The 21674-nt window shown below is 42.6% G+C and overlaps 1 protein-coding gene across 2 annotated transcripts in view; it reads left to right on the top strand.

The window, feature by feature from the left end:
- The window catches only part of HAPLN3 (hyaluronan and proteoglycan link protein 3), a 72935-nt gene that overhangs the window by 23908 nt on the left and 27353 nt on the right, over window positions 1–21674 (top strand). For both annotated transcript variants that reach the window (XM_086958128.1, XM_086958126.1), the window contains exon 2: window positions 285–469. In XM_086958128.1, coding sequence (XP_086814254.1) covers window positions 328–469 — 142 coding nt within the window. In that variant the 5' untranslated portion in view covers window positions 285–327. The remainder of the gene's footprint in view (window positions 1–284; window positions 470–21674) is intronic.

The following is a 21674-nucleotide window of genomic DNA, read 5'->3' as shown; positions in this document are numbered from 1 at the left end:
TTGGTGACTCCCGGTGTGAGGGGCCATGTCTTCAAGGGAATAGCAACACATTCGTTAAAATACTAACTAGATTAGGCAATTGCCTTCAGTTTGTGAACGTTGTATTGTTTGAAAATTGTGTGATTTAATGTGCATGAAGGTTTGCATTGGATAAATAACTATGAGTTGAACTTTTGGCAAGGCATTGACCCCAAACGTACGCTACATTATCTGAGGCCTTGTGTTATTGTGCAGTGTGATTGTGTCAGATGCTGTGCCTTAATATATATGGTGTTCCCTTGCAGAATACTTTGCGTCCTGGTCGCAGTCAGCCCGATACTCTGAACCATGCATTTGTTGGCATCAGTGGCGGCCATGCTTCAGCTGCTCCTCGGCTGCAGGGCCCTCCCGTTCTACAATGGCTTCTATTATGATCACATCCAGAATGGAAATGGCGACGCCAACGGGACTGTCAATGGAAATGGTGAAGGTACGCGCAGGTCAGGTGTTCTTTGTTTGTATGCAATACATTATGAATGCATATAGATGGGCGAGGGACTGAGGGCTCGAGGCAGGCTTGAGCCAGATGCCTGGCTCTGGTTCACCTTGAGGTTCTCTTGGACCCTCGAGCCAAACGCGAGCTGAGCTTTCATGTGGCTTTTGTGTGCCACCCACGCGGCTCTACACTCATGCGCCACTCATTAAAAAAAGCATAAACTTCGATGTTAAAAACAAGGGAAAGAGGAGGCCATCTAGTGGCAGAATCAGTAGCTATAATATTGTCTATGTCTAATAAAATCACAGTATGGGGTTCCGAAAAGATTCAGCCCCAGATATATTATACCTAAATGAATGCAGGTATCCTTCAGGAGCGAGGACGGGTGTAGGTGGTAGTAGGCACGTTCCGGAGTGACAAGTCGTGCTCTGAGTTGGTGTCCTCACAATAAGTATAGTTCGATTTGCCCTCCATTTCAGGAGGGTTACCAAAACGAGAGCACTTTATTGTATAAGACTCCCCAGTGGCTGTAAGTCGTCAGCCGGCACCTTATCACCTATGCAGGGTGTGGGGCTTTGAGTTATTGAGCTCCTCACTCCGTGGAGAAGATTAGGTCACATCTACCTGTTTTCACAATTTTTTGGTCCTGGTGAAATGCCACGAGATTTCTCCGCGACTCACTAAGGCATGAACCATGTTGACCTATAGCATAGACCTTAGCTCACTGGCAAGTCTATAGGTGACCGATACACACTCTCACTTACAGAGGGACCCTTATTCCCCCAGTTTCTCTGTCATCTTTTTAAGCTCAACATCAACCAGAAAGATTACATCAAAATATTTTGCGGCATCTGGTTGATTGTTTATCTCCAAACTTTCACCAATCTTCTCAGGTTGTAGGACACACCATTCTCTGTCCTACTGTGCTCCTCTGGCAAATTTATTAAAAGATCTCTGTAAATTGCCCTCTAGTGGTGCCCGCCTGGCATGGCAGCACAGGCCTGGCAAGGAGCACGCCCAATGATGAAGCGTGTCACCTCCGGGTGAGTGAGGGCAACTATTCTCAAAGGAACATGCTTCTCAGGGTACCTGCATTCAGTTAGGGATAATATCTCTGGGGCTGAATCTTTTTGGAACAGTATACTATGATTTAATTTCGGTTTATTTGGGGAGAGTGTTTCCTGGACCGTCAATCTCCTCGTCTTCCTCTGTGATATATATAATAACAACTTAGGTCACATATCGAGGGTACGACAACTGGTTTGCCTGTTATTTTTACTAACGCCATGGTCATGAGGGCTCTCTAAGTTCATGTTTAAAAACTAACACTTTTAATAAATGCCTTTCAATTCAGGGATAAAATTCTTAGGTGAAACGCTTCCGCGTGTTGGAGAAACACACTTTAATTTAATTTCAAAGAGAATGTATTTAGTTTTTACATGATTTTTGTTGCAATCTATACATCTATTAATAATTTAAATTGTTTATTAATATATATTATTATTTTTATAAAGGAATGTATTTTTCAATTTCCTCTTCTGAAAAAGAATTTTTGTTAATTTTAATAAATTTCCAATAATTAAAGATTTATTTCAAAATTAAGTTAATAGTACTGTAGCATTCTTCATTTCTCTCGATATTTAAAATGTTCCCTATACTTTACTACTGAGAGACTCTGCACTTAGAGCAAAAGGCAAAACCTAGTAAACGTACTCAAAAGCGCAAATTACTCAAACGTATGTTATCTTTGTGAATTAGGTCCTAAATGTTTAAGTGGTTTGCAGAAAGGGTGATACTGTGACAGTGTATTATAGGGAATAGAATACACTCACAGTGTATTATAGGGAAAAGAATACACTCTTTTACACATTAAAAGTATATTGCAGAAATATCTAGGAGCTCCAAAACTCTAACAAGGAACTTGGCCTTCATACTCATTCCTCTATGAGACGGATTACGACTTTTGGTGGTGCGGGAGGCATGCCAATGCCATGCCCCACACCGCCAAGAGTTGCCGCTGCCCACAGGCCAGATTACTAATTGAAAGTGGTCTGTCATGCGGGCAGCGTGGTGGTTCCACAGGAGGGTATGCCTTTGAAAGGCACTGCCATGGAACGTCACACAAGTTTCCTGCACAACATGAACTGTAACGTCAATGCCGTGCAGGAACGGCAGTGCATGCACACCCCCTGTATGCATCCACATGGCGTGAGGCACCAGGGGACCCAGTAGAGCCCGCTTTGTTTCCTCTCCACCACGGTTTTCATGGAGGTAGAACCACCATGAAAACCGTGGCGGAGAGGAAACTCATACTATGCTTGGCGGGACCACAGTGGTGTTGTCAAGCATATTGCGGCCTCAAGGCCACCAGGCCCCCGCCAGGGAACAGAAGTACCCTGGTGGGGGGCGGCGGTCCCATGACAGTCTGACCGCCCAAGTCGTAATACGGTGGTTGGACCTCCGGTGCAGCGGTGGCTGGACTGCCATTGCCGCGCCACCACGAGTCTGGCAGTCCTCGGACACCCAGACTTGTAATTAGGCCTTTTATGGTCACCAAACTCCTCAATGACTTGCACTATCCTTATAATGTATGGCAGGTAGTACTATATTCCATATATAATGAGTGGGAGTACATTATCATTTTATAAATGCTTGTACTTTGTTTTCTTGTGACAGGGCTTAACATTTCTTTGCATATTCCCTGAAGATATAAGAACAGTAGGACTTTTAAGCTGTATTGACTTGCACCAAGTTCCTCTGCCACTGTGAGATACAGTGGATGGTGGTGGACAGGCACTGGTGTGCATGGCCATATCACTTCGTGAAGCCAGATTCTCTTTACTGAGATAGCCAATCAAACATTCTAGCACTTGCCTGTTGTTTCTCCCTCTACCACTATCATTTATTAGGTCTTGCCTAGCGATGCAGCGCATGCGTTGCTCGCGTAAGCGAGATCTATTGTCGCCGCCTAGCTTAGCAAAGCAGGACAGGATGGGTGCACTCGCTCTTAAAAACTGAAGACATCAGCCTTGGTGAATGTGCTCTTGGAGACATCAGCTGTGCACGCGTACGGCTTGGCTTGCAGCGTCATCACAATGCCTGCTCTCACCATACTCGTGCACATTTGACGGCGCCGGGACATGCCATGTGCCCACTCATGGCCTCTCTTTGAGACAGCCGATGTGCACACTCATGGCGTGGGTCCGCTAACAGTATGGGCGCCAGCAACTTCAGCATGGAGCCTGATGCAGCTCAGCGTGGTTCCTGTTTCAATTAGCCTGCTCTGTCATCGATCACGGTCTGTTGCGCGCTCCTGTGATATACCCCACACAGGAACATTCCCGCTTACGGTGAGCACCAGCAAGCATGCCCACTTTCGATTTAGGTTGTCTGTATCCCTATGCATGATGGAAGTGGCCGGACCGTGGACGCAAAAATACAAATGGCCTCAGTTGAACGCTTAAGTAGGGATCAGCTAGGGTAGGTGTAGATCGGCGCGGTAGTGTTACATTACCTTCGCCGTGTACAGCGGTAGCGTTAGCTTGTTAATGTTGCCATGGTGCCATCTTGGAGTCAGCCCTTATGCTCTGTTCTGCACCTTGCAAAGCTGGAAAATGCTTGGTATGCGCAAGATTGCTTTGCACGTTCAAATCAACAGAAACATTATTTGTTTACTTACATTTCCTTGATAATAATAGTTTCTAATGCGTGCATCTGTGTATTGCTCCAAATTGGGTGTAACTTGGGCTAGGTTTAAAAAAAATGTCCAACAATAGCGACTTTGCACCAGCAAGACAGGATTTTTGTACCTTTTTCATATTTACTTTTGCAAAAACTTGCACAGAGCGCAGACAATGTCAGGAGTGAAAAAGAAGAAAGCTTGGGAGAGGATGTGGTCTGATGGCTAAAACTGCATACTTTGGTGCTGGAAACCAAGGTTCGAGCCTCGGGGTTGACTCCACATCCTGTGATTGTGGGCAAATCACCTAACTTCCCTGTGCCTACCAAAAAATACCCAAATAAATCATGCGTCCCGTAGAGCCACGCCACAGTCCTTAGATCCACTTTACCATCCTTAGAAACACTCCAGCATCTTTAAATAGAACTGTCTCCAAAAGTATGTTTTGGCAGCCGAGGCGGTAGGGGCTGGCGGGTCACAATAGATTCATCACATTGCACCCAGGGGACAGGTATGGAGAGGCTCCAGTTTGACCATCACAAAGTTAGTGTTCAAATATAATAGTAGGTCATGGGTAGTGCCACTAGAATAATGCGATCCTGTGTTTGCTGCTTCTGCTTTATTTTGCATAATTATCCCCCATATGGCGCATAATCTGTAGATAAATTGTTTCTAACTCAATAGGATCAAAGCTTACTGAAAACTTGGTGATATATGTTGACATGCTTTGGAAGACCCTTTACAGACATTAGCTGGTCATCTTTCAGTTGCTTATTTATATTTGGTTGTTAGACTGGTACTAATGAGGTGACATTTTTGCCCAGACAGTATTTCCATGTGTAACAAGCATTTGCAATTCAATATGTCTCGCATTTAACCTATTGGGATTGTAAATGACAATGTCTTTTATTTATGTTTTAAAAACCAACACATAAATAAAAAACATTGCCATTTACAATGCCAAAAGCTCAAACTCTAACAACTGTGAGACCTATTGCATTGCAAATGCTTGTTCCCTCAGTCAGCTGCTCCTGCAGGCAGACATCTGCTCATTTAGCTTTGAATAGCCTCTGCCATTTCTTCATGGATAAAACACAGAAACCTGTCAGTCCTGCCTTGCACTGCATTGCTGAGCAACAGAAGAGCCTGCTGGCTGGCCTATGAACCAGAGTAAGCCATAAGTCATTTAGAGAAACAGGGGAAAGGGAATGGATGTTTTGTGGCAGCTTCCACACCACACCAGACAAGTCAGGCAGGAAAATCATACTGGATTCATACGTCTGAGAGCATATTAACCCCCCTGTAAAATAGTAAAGAAATGCAATACAGTTTCAGTAACGTCTTTAATAGCATGCATAGCTTTTAACATACAGGTTTTGTTGCCATTAAACTGCTAGTCTAAATTGAACTTTTCTTTGAAGTGCACTGGACTGAATGCAAGCTTTAGTCTCTTCACTTGAGTACTGTGGGGATTACCAACGTTTTGCAGCATGACCTTTTTCTAAATTCACATGTTGTGCACTATTCTGCCATCTAGTGGTTGGGTCCAGAAAAAATTAACAAAACCTTTTGATACAGGTTTCAACAGGAGTGTAAAAGCTCAGTGAATGAAGGTGCTAGCTGCAAAGCCCTTCATGAAGCTAACAGTCAGAGGTTTTAATTTCAATATGATATCTCAGAAGGTTGGGTGAGGCAGTGTATCTGAGTGTTGTGTGACATAGCTGGAAGGTTAGAATATTTTGAAAGCAATATCACAATAGCTCTACATTTCACTAGAAATCATTGCCGTACTATTCTCAAAACCCCAGATAAACACGTTTTTAAATCCTAAAACGTTGTGAGCAGTTGATTGGTAATTAAAGAGCACCATTTGCACTATGTTGCACACAGATTTCTGGGGCGGGGGAGCTTCAATCCCCATATGCATACTGATTTGCGAAATCGGACTTTACTAATTTGCTTAATTGTAATATCTGCCGTTATATTTGACACAACATGGTATGCCATAGTCCATAAAACAATATACTGGCCCGATAGCGCTCCGCAGTACACTTATGCCGTCTATAAGCCCATTTAACCAATCGTCATTGTATCCCGTTTAACGCCTTCGCTGAAGGGGTAATTCCCCCGCTGTGCTGGGGGTAGGGGAGCGCGTACAGCGCCAACATGCTCATGACGAGCTGAGCTCGTCATGAGCTACTGAGCTCCTGTGCTCATGACGAGCTCAGCTCGTCACAGGTGCATTGGCTCCTGTGGAACGCTCAGCACAGCAGGAGAATTCTCCCTGCACCTGAGCGTTCCACGGCCCATGACGAGCTGAGCTCGTCATGAGCACCGGAGCACCGTGCCTCATGACAAGCTCAGCTCGTCATGAGCATGGAAAAGGTTAATAGTTATCAACATTGAAAGAATGAAAACAGCTGCTGGCCCTGACCCTGGCGAACTGCAGGTCACAGATAGATAACTGCAGCCATCACTTAGCTCACTGACCTATGTTGCCAGGTCTAATATCCTTTGTTATTTCCTTTTATTCTCTCAGATATTTTCGTGGTTTTGCCTGTTCTGTCGGAGTGGTGTTTCAAAAATAGAGGCACGCAGCGAAAACCGTCTCGAGAGATGCCAAATATGTCCCTTAGCTGTGCGTGCCTTGCGGCGGTGTCCCGTCGCAGCACAATAAAACTGACCCCCAGCCTTCACTCACCTTCAGTGCCATCGCAATTACCAAGAGCCCGGAGCTCTTAGTGTGAAGGAAGGCGCGCAGCGTGTTTTTCTAAATACACAATTCACGGATGGGGGGCGTGGCTTGCGCGCCGCTACAGCATGGCGTGTTGCGCTTGACCTCCGCAGCGAGAGTGTCCCGTCGGACTAATTCCTCAGTTTCCTGACTGCCCCTGTGTGCGGAAACGGCAGCCTTCTGCAGCGGAACATGCATGAGCTGTTTGAAGATGTTTTTCTGACATTTTGGTCACCAGCTGAATGAATTCTGTGTCAGGCTCCAGAGACGCTCGATTCCCTCATGGGCGGCCGCCATTTTCCCGCTTCTGACGCAGCTGGCATTTTCTCTTCAGAAGTGCCGCTTTGGATACAATCTTGCAGGTTGTGGTGGCTGTCCAGGACATTTCCTCTACGATGCCTAAAGTTGGTAACATTTCTTTCTTTTTTCTGCTATTTTCTTGCTGCTTGGCTGGATATTAAGTTGCCCATGCGCTGTTTTACTCAGTGCAGTTATTTCATACAGGTGTAGATCTTTTTCCTACGAACTCATTGCTGTGCCCTCCTGCTTTAATTGTAGCTATATCATTAATTTGCTACCTGCCTGCCCTGCATATAAGTCCGCCGCTATTACTTAATTAGCGCCCATTGAGCTCAGTGTGCTATATCTCTCTTTTTGGATACAGACTACGCAGTTTTTGCTCTCCTCTTCCCCTCAAGTGGTTGTGTATTTTTTCTTGAAGGCTGCTCCTTCATGGCTGCAAATATGGGTCGTTCCTCAAGCAACAAAGACTCAAAAGATGTTGGCACTTCACTGAAGAGACTTAAGTCAGTGTCCCCTACACCTGAGTCTGCTCAGTCAGACACTAACTCCACGCTGGACACAATATTAACGCGCCTTAATGAAGTGCATGATATTGCGCAGTCAACGAAAACTAATACAGATTTACTGCAAGTGGAGATGTCTGCTATCAGAAATGACTTTAAAGCCCTCTCTCTTCGTGTATCTGCTACGGAATCATGAATCAGTTGTGCAGAGGATGGTATGCAGAAACACTCCAGATTCCTCAACCACTTGGAGCGCTCAATGGCGGCATTGCGAAGAGATCTCACTGAGCAGGAGGACCGTAATCGTAGATCTAACCTACGCATTTTTGGTCTGCCGGAAGATTCAGAGAAATTATCTTCATCTATGATAGATTTCTTATCTCATTGGATTCCGGACACCTTACAAATCTCATTCCACAGAGAATTTGAGATAGAAAGAGCACATCGTGTTCCAACGTTTCGGTCTAAATCGGCAACCCAGGCAAGAGCAATCTTTTTTAAGCCATTGCGGCATCAGCATACTGAACAGATTCTCTCTCATATGCGGAAAGCTAAACAGGTCATCTGGGACGGTCATCGAATCTCAATTTCTCAGGACTTTGCCAGAGATACGGTCATAAGGAGAAAGGGCTTCCTTAATCTTCGGAAACGTCTTTCTGAGATGGGCATTCCCTTTTCGTTTTCTGGACCATCAAAGTTCCTCATTACTTATAAAGGACGTTCTAGAGTTTTCGATGAGCCGGCCGATTTAACTACATTCCTGGACAACCAGTTGGAGATAGAGATGGAGATTCAAAAAGCGACTTCGCAGACTCCTGGTGCCTCGGGCACTTGAAATGTCTCCTTCTTTCTTCTTGATGTATTTTTCTGTATGCCTGGTTCTCTCCTCTCTCCTGTTGAGCTTACATGTCGGTCTTAACCTCCAAGGCCGTTAATGGAATTTCTCTGTTCTCCTTGTGTTCACACGGTCTTCTGTTCTATCCCTCTTCCTTGGATTTATACTTGTTAGATTTTTCTCTGGTTCTCTTTCCAATATTATTCCTACTTATCTCTCTATTGTTTTTCTCGTTCTTCTATTTTACTCCTCTTCTTACCATTTCTCCTTTCTAAATTCTTACCTCTTTCAGATTCATGCCGTTTATTTTTTCTTTTTAACTTGTCTTCAGCTCTTCTCGTCTTTATTTTATGTCAATGTTCATTTCAAGTCAATTTTCTCTTTTCTTGATGCTTATCTCTTAAAATAGTTACCTTGCTTTTTCTGATATGTGTCATTTTCTATCTTTCTTTTTTCTTTCTATTTTTCTATTTTTCTTCCTTTCTTTTCTTACATATCTATATGTTCCTGCCTTTTCCACTTCAGCTACATATTGTTAACTATATACAGTTATAGTTTGTTCATTAACTACGTATTTATTTCTAGGATATACATATTTATCTTCATGCATTCATCTACTGTTCATGATTTACCTCATGCTTTTGTTTCCTTATCAGTTTGTCTGGTATTATTACTTAGTATAGATATGACTCTTGATATTGGACTAATAACTAAATGTGATTGTACAAACTTCTTAGTTACATTATGACTATTTACATTATTAAGCTGCTTTGCGTTGCTACTTTTGATTGTTACCAGTTCTTATTTTAATGCTATCAGTTTGGTATATTTTTGGGGCTATTGTTATCAATTATTTTTCCTCCTTGTACGGGTCCCTTACTCGCATTTCCACGTTCTCCCTAGTATGAATTTGGTCTTTTTTAGGCCTTCCCTCCTGCTTCTTCTCTCCCTCCTTTCTTTTCTCTTTTCTTCTTTTCTTTCTTTCTCTCTCTCTTGGATTCCCCACATGGATTCTCCCTCCTTTTTTCTTATGTTTGCTGGTTGGTTCCTTGTATCTGTGAGGTTGGCTCTTTTTCTGTCATCCATGTCGTCTTTTTTCTATTTTTATGTATTTCCATGCCGGGTTTAAATGTATTATCCCTTAATGTTAAGGGTTTGAATCATCCGGTGAAGAGGTCGAAAATCTTAGATTACTGTAATTCTCTGTCTTCTGACCTGGTCACTAACAGAGAAGCGTTGTTTTTGAAGAAGGAATGGGTTTCGGATGTTTGCTGTTCTGATGCCTCTGGCAAACGAAATGGGGTTATTACATTAATTTCAAAGAATTCTGGTTTATCTATACTTTCTTCTGATCATGATTCTGAGGGTCGCTGGTTGTTATCTAGATTGTCGGATGGACAGCATGATCTGTATGTGATGAATATCTATGCTCCTAACGTTGACGATCCGACCTTTTGGAAATCGGTTACCAAAAAATTAAATGACACCCTGCACTCTGGCAATCTTATAGTGGGCGGAGATTTTAATTTACCGATGGACCCTCTTTTAGATAGGAACTCTTCATTTCAGTTTCGTCCTCCTAAATCTCACAAACAAAATGCTTAACATGTGTTCCTTTACTCACCTTCAAGATATATGGCGTCTTCATAATCCCACTGGTAATGACTTTTCTTTCTTCTCTTCGCCTCATTCTTCCTTTTCTCATATTGACTATCTCCTGGTTCATTCTTTTCTTGTTTCATCTTCCTCTTCTCCGCTTATACATCCTATTTTGATTTCTGATCACGCTGCGGTCACTTTTTCGCTATCATCCTTTGCCCCTAAATCGCGCGCTCGTTCCTGGAGATTGAATACCGAAGTTTTGCATGATGCTTCTCAGGTCGATGAATTTTCTAAAGCTATAGATACTTTTTTCCATGAGAACGAAGGCTCTGTCTATTCCCCAATCGGTCTATGGGACTCATTTAAATGCACTTTCCATGGTCAAGTCATTAAATGCATGTCCAAACGGAATTCTGATATTAAAAAGGAGCTTACAGATTTATCATCTGAAATTAAAACTCTGCAAGCCACCTTTAGGCAATCTAAGGACTCATCTTGTTTACAGCTAATAAAACAACTAAAATACAAATATAATACTATTGTCACTAAAAGAGCCCATATTGGTGTACAAGCACAAAAATCCAAGAAATTATTGTTAAAAAATCGAGCTGGGAAGATTTTGGCTGCTACATTAAAATTCCAGGATTTCTCTTTTAAGTCCTCGCAAATTTCTTCTATTACTGACCACTCGGGTTCTAAAAAATTCCAAACAGTGGAAATACTTGAAGTTTTTCGTGACTTTTATAATAAATTGTATACTCCTTCTAATCAATCCTCTTTTGACCAGTGTCAGGATTTTTTAAAATTGGTTCCGGTTCAGTCGGTCTCTGAGGATGATCGTACTTTTTTAAATAAGCCTATCTCCCCTGAGGAAATCGTTTCCGCAATTAAAGCTACTCGTTCTGGCAAGGCTCCAGGCCCTGATGGTTATCCTATTTTATTTTATAAAACTTTTCTCCCTGCGCTTGTTCCCAAATTGCAATCTGTCTTTGACTCTTTTGTTAAGGATGGGTCTGTTTCTGGTACGGCTGCTGAAGCTACTATAGTAGTGATCCCGAAAGAAGGGAAAGTTTATTCGGATCCCAAAAACTTCCGTCCTATTTCTCTACTTAACATGGAAGCTAAGATTTTTGCTAAAATCCTGGCCAAAAGATTAGAATCCTTTATCCCTCATCTTGTTCATCCTTCTCAAACCGGTTTTGTGAAAGGTCGTCTTGCGCGAGACAATATACGCACTTTCTGTCATATTCTCGGTGCTGCTAAACGGTCTCAACTTCCTGCCGCGGCCTTGGCCCTTGATGCGGAAAAGGCCTTCGACAAGGTCTCTTGGCCATTTCTTCGTGCTGTTTTATGCGCGCACAACCTTGGCGACGCTTTCATTAATATGGTAATGTCCTTATATTCTCAACCTAGAGCTAACATTAGAGTTAATGGCGCTACGTCGTCGTTTTTCAATCTTCGTCAGGGCACTAGGCAGGGGTGTCCTTTATCCCCACTTTTATTTTTATTATCTATTGATCCTCTTCTTCGATTAATTGAGTTACACCCTGATATTAAAGGTTTTTCTTTCGGGCCTCACTGTATTAAAACTGCTGCATACGCAGATGATGTTCTTATTTTTTCGGATGATATCGCCTTGGCAATACCTGCTATCTCAAATATCATTTCCCTCTTCTCATTGGTCTCAGGTTATACCCTAAATAGAGATAAGACGGAAATGTTCCCTTTGAATGCTTATTGTTTCCCTTCTCATATGGGCTCTGCGGGCTTCAAGTGGCAGTCTACACACCTGAAATACTTAGGTACTTATTTCTGTTCTACCCTTTATGCCACTACTGCCTATAATGAATCCCAGACTCTCCTTAAAGTGCGTCGTCTTTTGGATTCATGGTCTCCAAAACATATTTCCTGGTGGGGTCGCCTCCAGACTCTCAAAATGATGATCACGCCGATTATTAATTTTGTTTCATCCATGCTTCCGGTTAAATTATCAGATTCCTTTTTTCGCGAAATTGATGCTCTGACATCTAAATTTTTGTGGAATGACAAACGTGCTCGACTTGCATACAAATTTTTGCGTCGTCCTTGTGATATGGGAGGTTGCAATTTTCCTGATTGGGAAAAATACCAAACTGCCTTTTTGGCCTCTCAAGGTGCTTTATGGTTCTCTCCTCCATCTCTTCATGTTCCCTCTTGGCTGCTCATAGAACAAGACTTAGCATCTCCTTTGCCTACTGCCTCTTTTTGCACTGCATCTACTTTGCATATCCTGTTCTCTCGTTCTATTATTCTTGATACAATTGCTGCGGTCAGGAAAATAGACAAGAAGGTGGCAATCCCTTTACATAAAACTAGGTGGTCGTCTATTTGGCGGAATTCTAAAATTAAACTCAACATTACTCCCAACCTCATGTCCTATTGGGCAGATAAAGGGGTCTCTCTTGTTGAACATCTATATGGTGCTTCTGATGAGCCATTACCTTTTTCCACCTTGGCTCAAAAGCATTCTTTAACAAATCTTGATTGTTATACTTTTCTTAAAAGTAAAGTGGCCCTTGCTAAGGTTCGTTTTCATCCTACCTCTTCTACCATTTCACTTTTTCATATCTGGATTAAATCTGGTCACGTCGCTTCCAAGATTTATACATTTTTGTCATCTGCCTCACTACCCGCACAGACGGTTGCTCAACAAAAATGGTTACACCATTTTGATCATGCCATTACGGATCATATTTCCTCGGCAATTAATTGGTAAACTCTCTCTCCGTAATAAAATCGCACCATCTTTAATGCAGTCTACATTTTTCTCTATCAATCTCCTTCATTGGATGCCTGTGCGTCTTCATTCGCTCAATCTTAAAGATGACAATCTATGTTGGAGCTGTGGATTGTTGGCAGGCGATTTTTATCATATGATTTTTGGTTGCTCCCTGCTTCAGCCTTTTTGGAACCTCATCCATAAACATCTTTCTCTTATCTTTGGTATTGAGTTCCAACTCTCTTTCCCTTTAATTTTATTGGGCCCACTGGCTGCCCCTACTCCTCTCCCCTTAGATCCAGTGGAAATACAGTTGACGGATCTTCTCCTGACTGTTGCGGTGAAAATCATTCTTATGGAGTGGAAAGCCTTTTCTTCGGTTTCCTATCATACATGGTGGGCTTGGGTCTCCTTTTTACGCAGTGCTCACACTTCGGTTGATCAAGCTCACCTCTCTCCATCTATTTCTAGTGGGGTTTGGAAAGCTTTGGATGATTATATGGATTTGTCATCAAAAGGGTTGGTTTCTCAGTTTCCTTTTGGTCTGTCTGTCTAATTGTTGTCTTATCATTTTCTAGGTTGGGTCAGTCCTGTGGGAATCCTTCTTCTTTTTCTTCTTTTTTCTCTTTCCTGTCCTCTATTCCCTTTCATCTTTTCTATTGCTCTCTCTTTCTTTCCTCTTTTCTTTTATTCTATTTCCTCCCCTGTCCCCATCTCAAAATTTGATAGTGATACGTTTGTTTATTGCTTTGATAGTAGCTTTTACCTAATCGGATTCTACACTTTATAACAGGCTACTTTTACTTTTATACGCATTTACTTTGCTTACTTCTCAATTTTAGCCCCTGATTGTGTATTTCTCCTGATCCAATTGTATCACTTGTATTGTATTTTGTTCCTTCTAATCTTTATCACTTCTTTATCAATAAAAATTTTTTGAAATCAAAAAAATACACAATTCACGGATAAGCGCGGTTTCTCGTCAGTACTCCAAAGCACTGGCATTTTTCCCAGTTCAGAGCCGAGTAACCTGTCTCCCCAACAGTTGCCGAACATGCCTGCGGATTTTCCTTTTCAATTATTGCCTGGTCCCTGATCTTACCTCACTCGGAACGAGGTTTTACACAGAGGGGAGAGCTTAATGAAGTGCATAAATTGTGTTTTTCATTCCAAATTTCCCTGCTAGCAATTTTTGAGTAATAATTATTGGGTGTGGTTTCTGTATTTCAATTACTGGGATAGGATTGGTGTGCTTCGGTGCATCTTTAAAGCACTTTTTTTAAACATTGAACACATCTATCTACTGAGCTCTATTATTGCAGTCATTTACTAGAAAAAAAATATTGTAAAAGAAAAACACTCACCTGGCACCATGAGGTGTGTACTTTAATTCGTGGATCTCAAGCAGGGAGGCCACAGAAAGAATGTGTCACTGCTCCCATGCACTCCCGTTAGAAGCCGATTCACAGACGCCTTTAGGTAATGGGGCTGGAGTCAAGTCATACGGCGACAGCAAGGGATGCAAGCGTGTGGGCCCGCGGAGAATACATTATGGGAGCGACCTTTGGTGTTCTTGTGGTGATCCTGTTTGTAAAGCAACAATCAAAGCCCCCTCCCCCGTACCACTGTTGTACCACTGTTGTACGAAGGGGGCTGAGGTCAAGGTTTAAACAAAATGTTGCAAACATGGCTTGATAAAGAATGAAGTTTGTGTGAGGTGATGAGTGCTGGCCTGGAATAAGGTGGAAAGAGGGAGGGGAGCAGGAAGGAAGGCACTCAGGCACACCAACTGGGAGTGTGTGTGTGGGAAGAGTGGGATACAAAGAGTGGTGGGGGGGCGGGGGGTGGGGAGAAAAAGAGAGAGAAAAAGAGATGTTCCAAGTAAGCATTACTCAAAAACAGAAGGGTGTACTCGTCTATAGAGAAATGGAGAGATTCCTAAAGAGTCAAATGTGTCTCCAAGGCGAGTATGGCAGACCTATGTCAGTTGCATCTGACAGGTGTGTCATTCTGCCTAAGCCCCACTGTTCTTTCATGCAAGGGGCTTGTTGCTACCTGGAGAAATTTGCTGATATCATGACACACTGTACCTTCCAGAAGACTGGAGTAGAGTTAGTTGCATGCCAATGATGTCTGATGTGTCATAGCTCTAATACCCACCATTGTCGAATGACCACAGTCCCCTGCCTTTCGAGGAGTGCAGATATTTCCTGAAAAGCTAATTGGACTGGAGAAAAGTCAGTCACCTATCCATCACATATTCAAAAGCTACCACGGCTATCATTAGCACTGGAATGTCTGCAAACTTCACTGTTTTTCTGTACAGTTCAGCCCCTGTTATTGGTAAATCCAACCATAACCATGATCTTAGCATGCAAAACAGCAACAGCATAAAAATAATTAGAAATTATAAAAACAACAATAAAAAACACAAAATGTGGGGCCCCTTTGCATTGTTCAAAAAATAAATAAAGGCTCATTATGTTATAATGTGAAGGCAACATAAGAGAGACAGCACAATTTAAAGTTCTCATTAGTATAGCTGGTGAACGGAACTGAGGTTTTAGATAAGCTACCAGCAAAATCATAGTTGAATTGGCAGCGGTTTGGTGGCTCACTTATTTTTGTGGGTTACACACTCCTGTTTGTACAGTTTTGGGTGTTCATTCTGCAAAATAATAATAGTACCGCAGTGAGTAGTACCATCCCCTTTTTAGGTCCGTCACAACCAAAGTCTTGTTGTGTTTGGTCAGCCCCCTTCAGCCATTGGTTGCTTTGGGTTTTTTCCCTTCATTCTTTGCTTTTATACAGTTTCAACAACTTCCTGAATCAGACCAGATACATTTTTACTCTCACTGCCACGTTATTGGCTGTTAAGTGTTCTAACCCACCTCCAAGGAGGTGCTACCATTGAAATGCATAAGATAGATTGTTTTCAGCGTCTAGCCGGGACTATTTGATGAATACAGAAGCCATTGTGAAAAGCAAGTTTTGCATGCAAAAAACAACAACTATTGCATGATAACTAAATGCTTACTTGAAATATGATCTGCATAAGTAGTATATGTACACTATAATATTAACTAGGTTATCTTTAAAGACCATAAACGTGTGTTCATAAAACCTTATCAAAAATAAAGAATCAATTATTTAAATTGAAAAAAATGAGACATGACTATTTATATTAGAGTGCATTTGCTGATTAGTGAATGAACTACATTAAGTTATGTGATGTTCTGTCCTAAAATGACAACTGCAAGCAAAAATACATGGTCTCCCCAATGCAAGTATCAAATCAAGTCAAAAACATTTGTTAGGTGTCTAAACTTGGAGGCATCTAACCACCAGCACAGAGTTTCCCTCCACCTGAACTAACAATGGGAAAGTTCCAAATAGAGAAACATTTTCTCAAGTGGGAGATTTTATCAATTCTAGTTGGGACTTATTCTACAGCTAAATTCTTTTGCACTCCAATCTCTTATCCATAGTGTCTTACTTTAAAATTTGAATTCGTATAGCATCTCCTAACGGAGTGGCCTGGATCATAGGCCTTTATTTCTGACTTTCAAAAGTTGGAACCTCTCTGAAGAAGGGATTTAAAGTAAGGGTGGGCGGAACTCACTGAGTGTCAGTGCGCAGAATACCGTGGAGTTACATGAAAATCCCGCGTGATTCCTTCGAGTTCTGCAAATGGGTGTAATTATGCACAGCATGCTGCTCGCATTGATTTTTAGTGCCGGGAGCTTGTTCCGTGGTAAAAAAATCAGCACAAACGGCACCACAGGGTGCTGCTTTTGGATCTGATTTTGCTGCTGCTCCGGTAGATTCTCTGCTCGAGCAGCAACTTTCTGCCCGTGAACTGTCTAGACCGCCCACGATCGTCTGCATTGGGAAATTTCACCAGGTGCCTTCTAGCGACCAAAAATCGTGCTAGGGGATGCCAAATCTCACTCACGTTCATCAATTTACCATTGGCGAACCGCGTACGAGAAAAAACTGCCACGCTCCGCCGGTGGAGCGGAAGTTATTGCCCAACCCTAATTTAAAGGTGGTCATTAAAGTCTGAAAGGTTATGCTGCAACAATTGGCAGGAAGTTTAATGGCAGGTATGTTTGTCTGATGTTCTACTCATGATCAAGGCCAGCCACAGCTTATGTTGTGGGTGGCTTTTTAGAACTATTGAAGCTGGCACAAGATATTTGCTAGTGCTGCCATGAACGTGAATACCAATAAACAAATAGAGGCCCTCTGGTGGCATGGAAAATGTTACCCTTATGGAGGTCAAACAAGAAAGATTGCATTTTAGTTTATATGTGGTTATTACATCCATAGAGTCTTTGCAAGGGTATTCACTTGATCTTCCATAGCAAGGTAACTGTCAAAAACTAAGGCTCTTACCCTTGCTCTTTGCCAGTGTTCCTGTCCTTCTGAGAACAGGAGATATGTTCCAGCACTGACTTAGGGCCAGATGTAGGTAATCCCCGATTACCGATTCTTAAATACCGAATCATACCGATTCGGTATTTAAGAACTGGCAATCGGGATGTAGGTATATTTACCGAATTAATTACCGAATCGGTAAGATTCGGTAATTACCGAATCGGTATTTACCGATTCGGCGATTGCCATTGATTCCTATGGGCCTTGAGGCCCATAGGAATTAATGTCAATTACTGAATCGGTAAATACCGATTCGGTAAAATTACCGAATTTACAAGGGGGACAGTGTGTCACTTTGACACCCTGTTGCACCCCTGATTCTGGCTTGTGTGCAATATGACACACATACATGCCCTTAGGGCATGTATGTGTGCCACATGGCACAGGTGTACATGCACAGATGTGCATGTACACAGGAATTCGTTATTTACCATGAGATAGTATTTCACGGTAAATAACAAATTCTTAAGGGCCTGTGGCACTATTTTAAGTTCCACCTACATCTGGAATTTCCGATTCGGTAAATATACCGAGTCGGTATTTTACCGAATCTGTAAATTTACGGAATCAGTAAATTTACAGATTCGGTAAAATTCGGGCCCCCTACATCTCAAAAACTAATTACCGGTCGGTAACGGCGGAAATCGGCCGTTACCGACCGGTAATTGGCGACCTACATCTGGCCCTTAGGATCAACTATCAGTACTGTACAGTCTTGCTGGCATTCAGCACCAAGCAAATCAGCTTTATCGTGTTTGGGTATGAACAGTAATGTTAGTCAATCAAGCTGTATCAACCTCGGCTTTGCCAGTCAGGGGAAGTACCAGTTAAAATATGAAACCCAACCCCTTGAACTGTTAGTTAGCAAATTGTGCAATGGGTTCCTATACACACGGAATAGCACAGGCCAAAGGGGAGAACCATCAGATACGCCACAAGTGGCCACCACCGCTATGGCTCTGATCGCACGTCTGACCACCTGGAAGCACCTAATAAATAAAAAGGCCTTGAATCAACTAAAGGAAGACTGGGTTGCCCCAGCCACCTACTGGTGCTCACGGTGAATGGCCTCATGATATCATTGATAACAAAAGAGACCCTCATTGAAATGACCACTTGTCTGCTGTTTTGAGCAACCTTTCCATGACATCCAGCTATGCTGTTTCAGTACTCATATGAGGGTTGACAACCATATTACAAGTTCGCCCGCGTGGCATAACACTCTAGTTGTAATGTAAATCGCAGAGTCACACTTTTTCATAATCTTAACCATGAGAGAAGTCCCTGAAATCTCCATGCTGCTGCCTGGAGCGATCGAGTCAAGAGACGGATTTTGAGTATTGTGACCAATAATTTGTTAAGGAGGCTGGGATGGAGCCTTTGATGAATGGACAACTAATGATCTCAGCATCAATAGCACCCATAAGAGGAGCAAGGTCATTAGACAAAAATGAAGGACTTAGGTCCCTGTGGCAAGGTGAAGTGGTCATTCTTTTTATAATGGCTCTGACTTTTGCAGGGTGAGCACTAGTTAAAGCAAGAACTTTAACTTAGAGCAGCCAAAGAGATGGACTCAGGGGCTCTCCCGAGAGAACTTCCAGGTCCCATCAGGCGAACTCCAGGAGAGAGAATTCTTTTCTGAATAAACCCGACCTCAATGGTGAAGAAATCATGGATTTCTTGAGCAGAGCTGGGGGCCTACGACTGACATAGAGGATGTTCTAGTGACTGTAATTTATTTTACGGTCTTAAAAAGCCCCTTAGTTCAGTTTCCTGCATATCCTAAGACAAATTAGTAGCCTTGATCTCGCTAAGGTACTTCTGCTGGCTTTCTGCCTTCATCTGCTAGTAGCGTAGAGCCGTGCTGTGATGGCCTATAGACTCCAAAATCACCACTTCTAAAGAGTTCATGCTTTTTTGTCTAACTGGTGGCTTTTTATAGGGAACAGCAAGACACATATCTTTCCTAAAATAGAGTTTCCAAAAAACAAATCAGTCCTTGGCCTGAGTAAGGGGGTTCTGTGTGAAGGGTTCCAATATCAACAGCTCAATTTGGAGGCAGTTAAGGTACTTCCTGTCCATCTTTGCAACTCTTTTGAGCTAATTCGTCTGCCAAGCCAATTTTCACTCATAATTGGCTGTGCAGGTGACCGGCTTATGACCTTCCCATGGCAAATCAAGGGTTTGTGTATTCCCCATCACAAAGCTGTCTCACAACTAGGGCCTCACGATGTTTCAAAAAGGAGACTAGTCCTAAGTGGTCCTTGTCACCAGCCTGTAACTTGATATCCCCCATGACAGCTATGGGCCTGATTCACAAAGGTAAACTGAGACGAAAGTCTAACTTTACGACTTTCGGTATTCTACAAAGGGCATTTACAAGTAGTAAAGTTAGAAATTTGGTCACAACCACGAATAGAGACATGAGGCATGGGAAACCAGCCTCAATAATTTCCCATAGGCCAGAAGAAGTCTGACCCCAGGGTGAATATCTGGGGTCTATAGATGGGAAGAAGCCTCCTTTAGGGACCTGCCAGAGCTTGCGAAACTACAAGACGCAGGAGGACTCTCCAGGGAAGAATTCTGCCAAGGGCAGAAAACATGGCCTTTGGCACAGTGGGATAGCAGTGGAACCCACATGGTCTATTGGGAGGAAGGTATCCTGTACAGTGAGACTAGAGTCCCAAAACCCAGGTCATCTAGGAGACTGGTAGTCCCTCGACCGTTTCAGGTCTTCCTTATAAATTTAGCACATGCCATCTCCTTGACTGGATATCTGGGGCACAGCAAGACCTGAAACAGGTTGGTTAACCTTGTTTACTGGACCCAGATGTCTGAGAAGTTGAAGAGGTTTTGTTGCTCATGCACCACCTGTCCAGCTAGTGACCAGACAGGAGAGTAACACAGGCTCTCTTAATTCCACTGCCTGTGGTTGGGACACATTTTGAGAGGGCGGGGATTCACATTGTTGGTCATCTGGAACTTCCAGCTTCTTCAGGTAATAGGTTCATTTTCGTGGTGGTGGACCATGCAGCAAGGTATCCGGAAACAATATATCTGAGAACAGTGAATGCACCCTCGGTGCCAGGGCCCTGCTTTGTGTTGTCTCCAGAGTAGTGTTCCCCAAAGAAGTAATATTCAACAGTGGCACAAACCTCATGTCTGCATACTTGAAGGCTTTATGGGATAAGTGTGTGGTGACTTACAAGAAACTCCTTAGAATGTGGCATATGGTACTACCATGCTTTTTACTTGCCTCCAATGAGGTACCACAAAAGGGAGGGGGCTTCAGCCCCTTTGAACTTTTGTATGAGCACCCTATTAAAGGCCCTCTAAGTCTAGTCCGAGAAGGGTGGGAGAAATCTCTCAAGGAACCCAGGCAGGGCACAGTGGAATTTACTCCCACGTTGCAGAGTTCATGAAGATGTTTCACCAGAACCTAAAGGCCCGCCAGGACCTTATTAAGTGTCTGGTAGGACCAAAAAGCTTCCTTGGTAGTACTAGCCAGGTCAGAAAGTGTGGGAGATGGAGCCTAGGGCTCCTAGGGCCCTCCACAACAGGTGGACTGGGTCTTACACAGTGCTGGAAAAGATGGTAGAGGTCATCTACCTGGTAAAAGTGGGTACTCTCAGACACTCCATAGGGTGATCAATGTCAGACGATTAAAGCTTCACTGTGACAGGGCAGACATGACTATGCTCATGGTGAAGAAGAGAGTGAGGCTCTCCCAGACCTCCTATCCAATAATGTCTAGTTGTTCATTAAAATGCACTCTCTTTTTATGAATTGGATTGGGATTTTTATTGTGTGGTGTTTTCTGCTTTTTAACTGTTTTGGTAATGATAAATACTTTACACATATCTCCTAAGTTAATCCACTTTCTCATAGTTACCGTTTGCTCTATACCTAACATCTATTAAACAATCTAGAAAAAAAAACACAGTTAATAAATGCAAATAATGTTTTTTAGAGAGTGCAAGATTAATCTCAATAACTAACAATAACCACTGGATTAAGCACTAACCTTGAGTCCATGAGCCTTCAATAGCATGGTACTCGCCGCAAAGAATGTTAACAGTACACCGAGGTAATTACAATGCAATTACAGTTCTTTTTAAAGTGGATTTCTTCTGCCCATTTGCTTAAGTGAAAGTGACAATCTTGAACTGATTTCTTTGCTTCACATGAACCAGGGGTGTTGATTGACATACATTTCTCTTTAAAAATTAAAAGTTCATGCTCGATGGTTTTTACCCAGGAGTTCATATTGCTCATATTCTGTGTAACTCAACATGTAAGGTGTAAGTGGGCTTCAGATAACACTAAGCATGAATGACTTGACGTT

Source organism: Lissotriton vulgaris, chromosome 2_1 (assembly GCF_964263255.1).
Source record: "Lissotriton vulgaris chromosome 2_1, aLisVul1.2, whole genome shotgun sequence".
NCBI lineage: Eukaryota > Metazoa > Chordata > Amphibia > Caudata > Salamandridae > Lissotriton > Lissotriton vulgaris.
The sequence above is the reverse complement of the archived record's forward strand: the minus strand, read 5'-3'. Positions and strand labels throughout refer to the sequence as shown.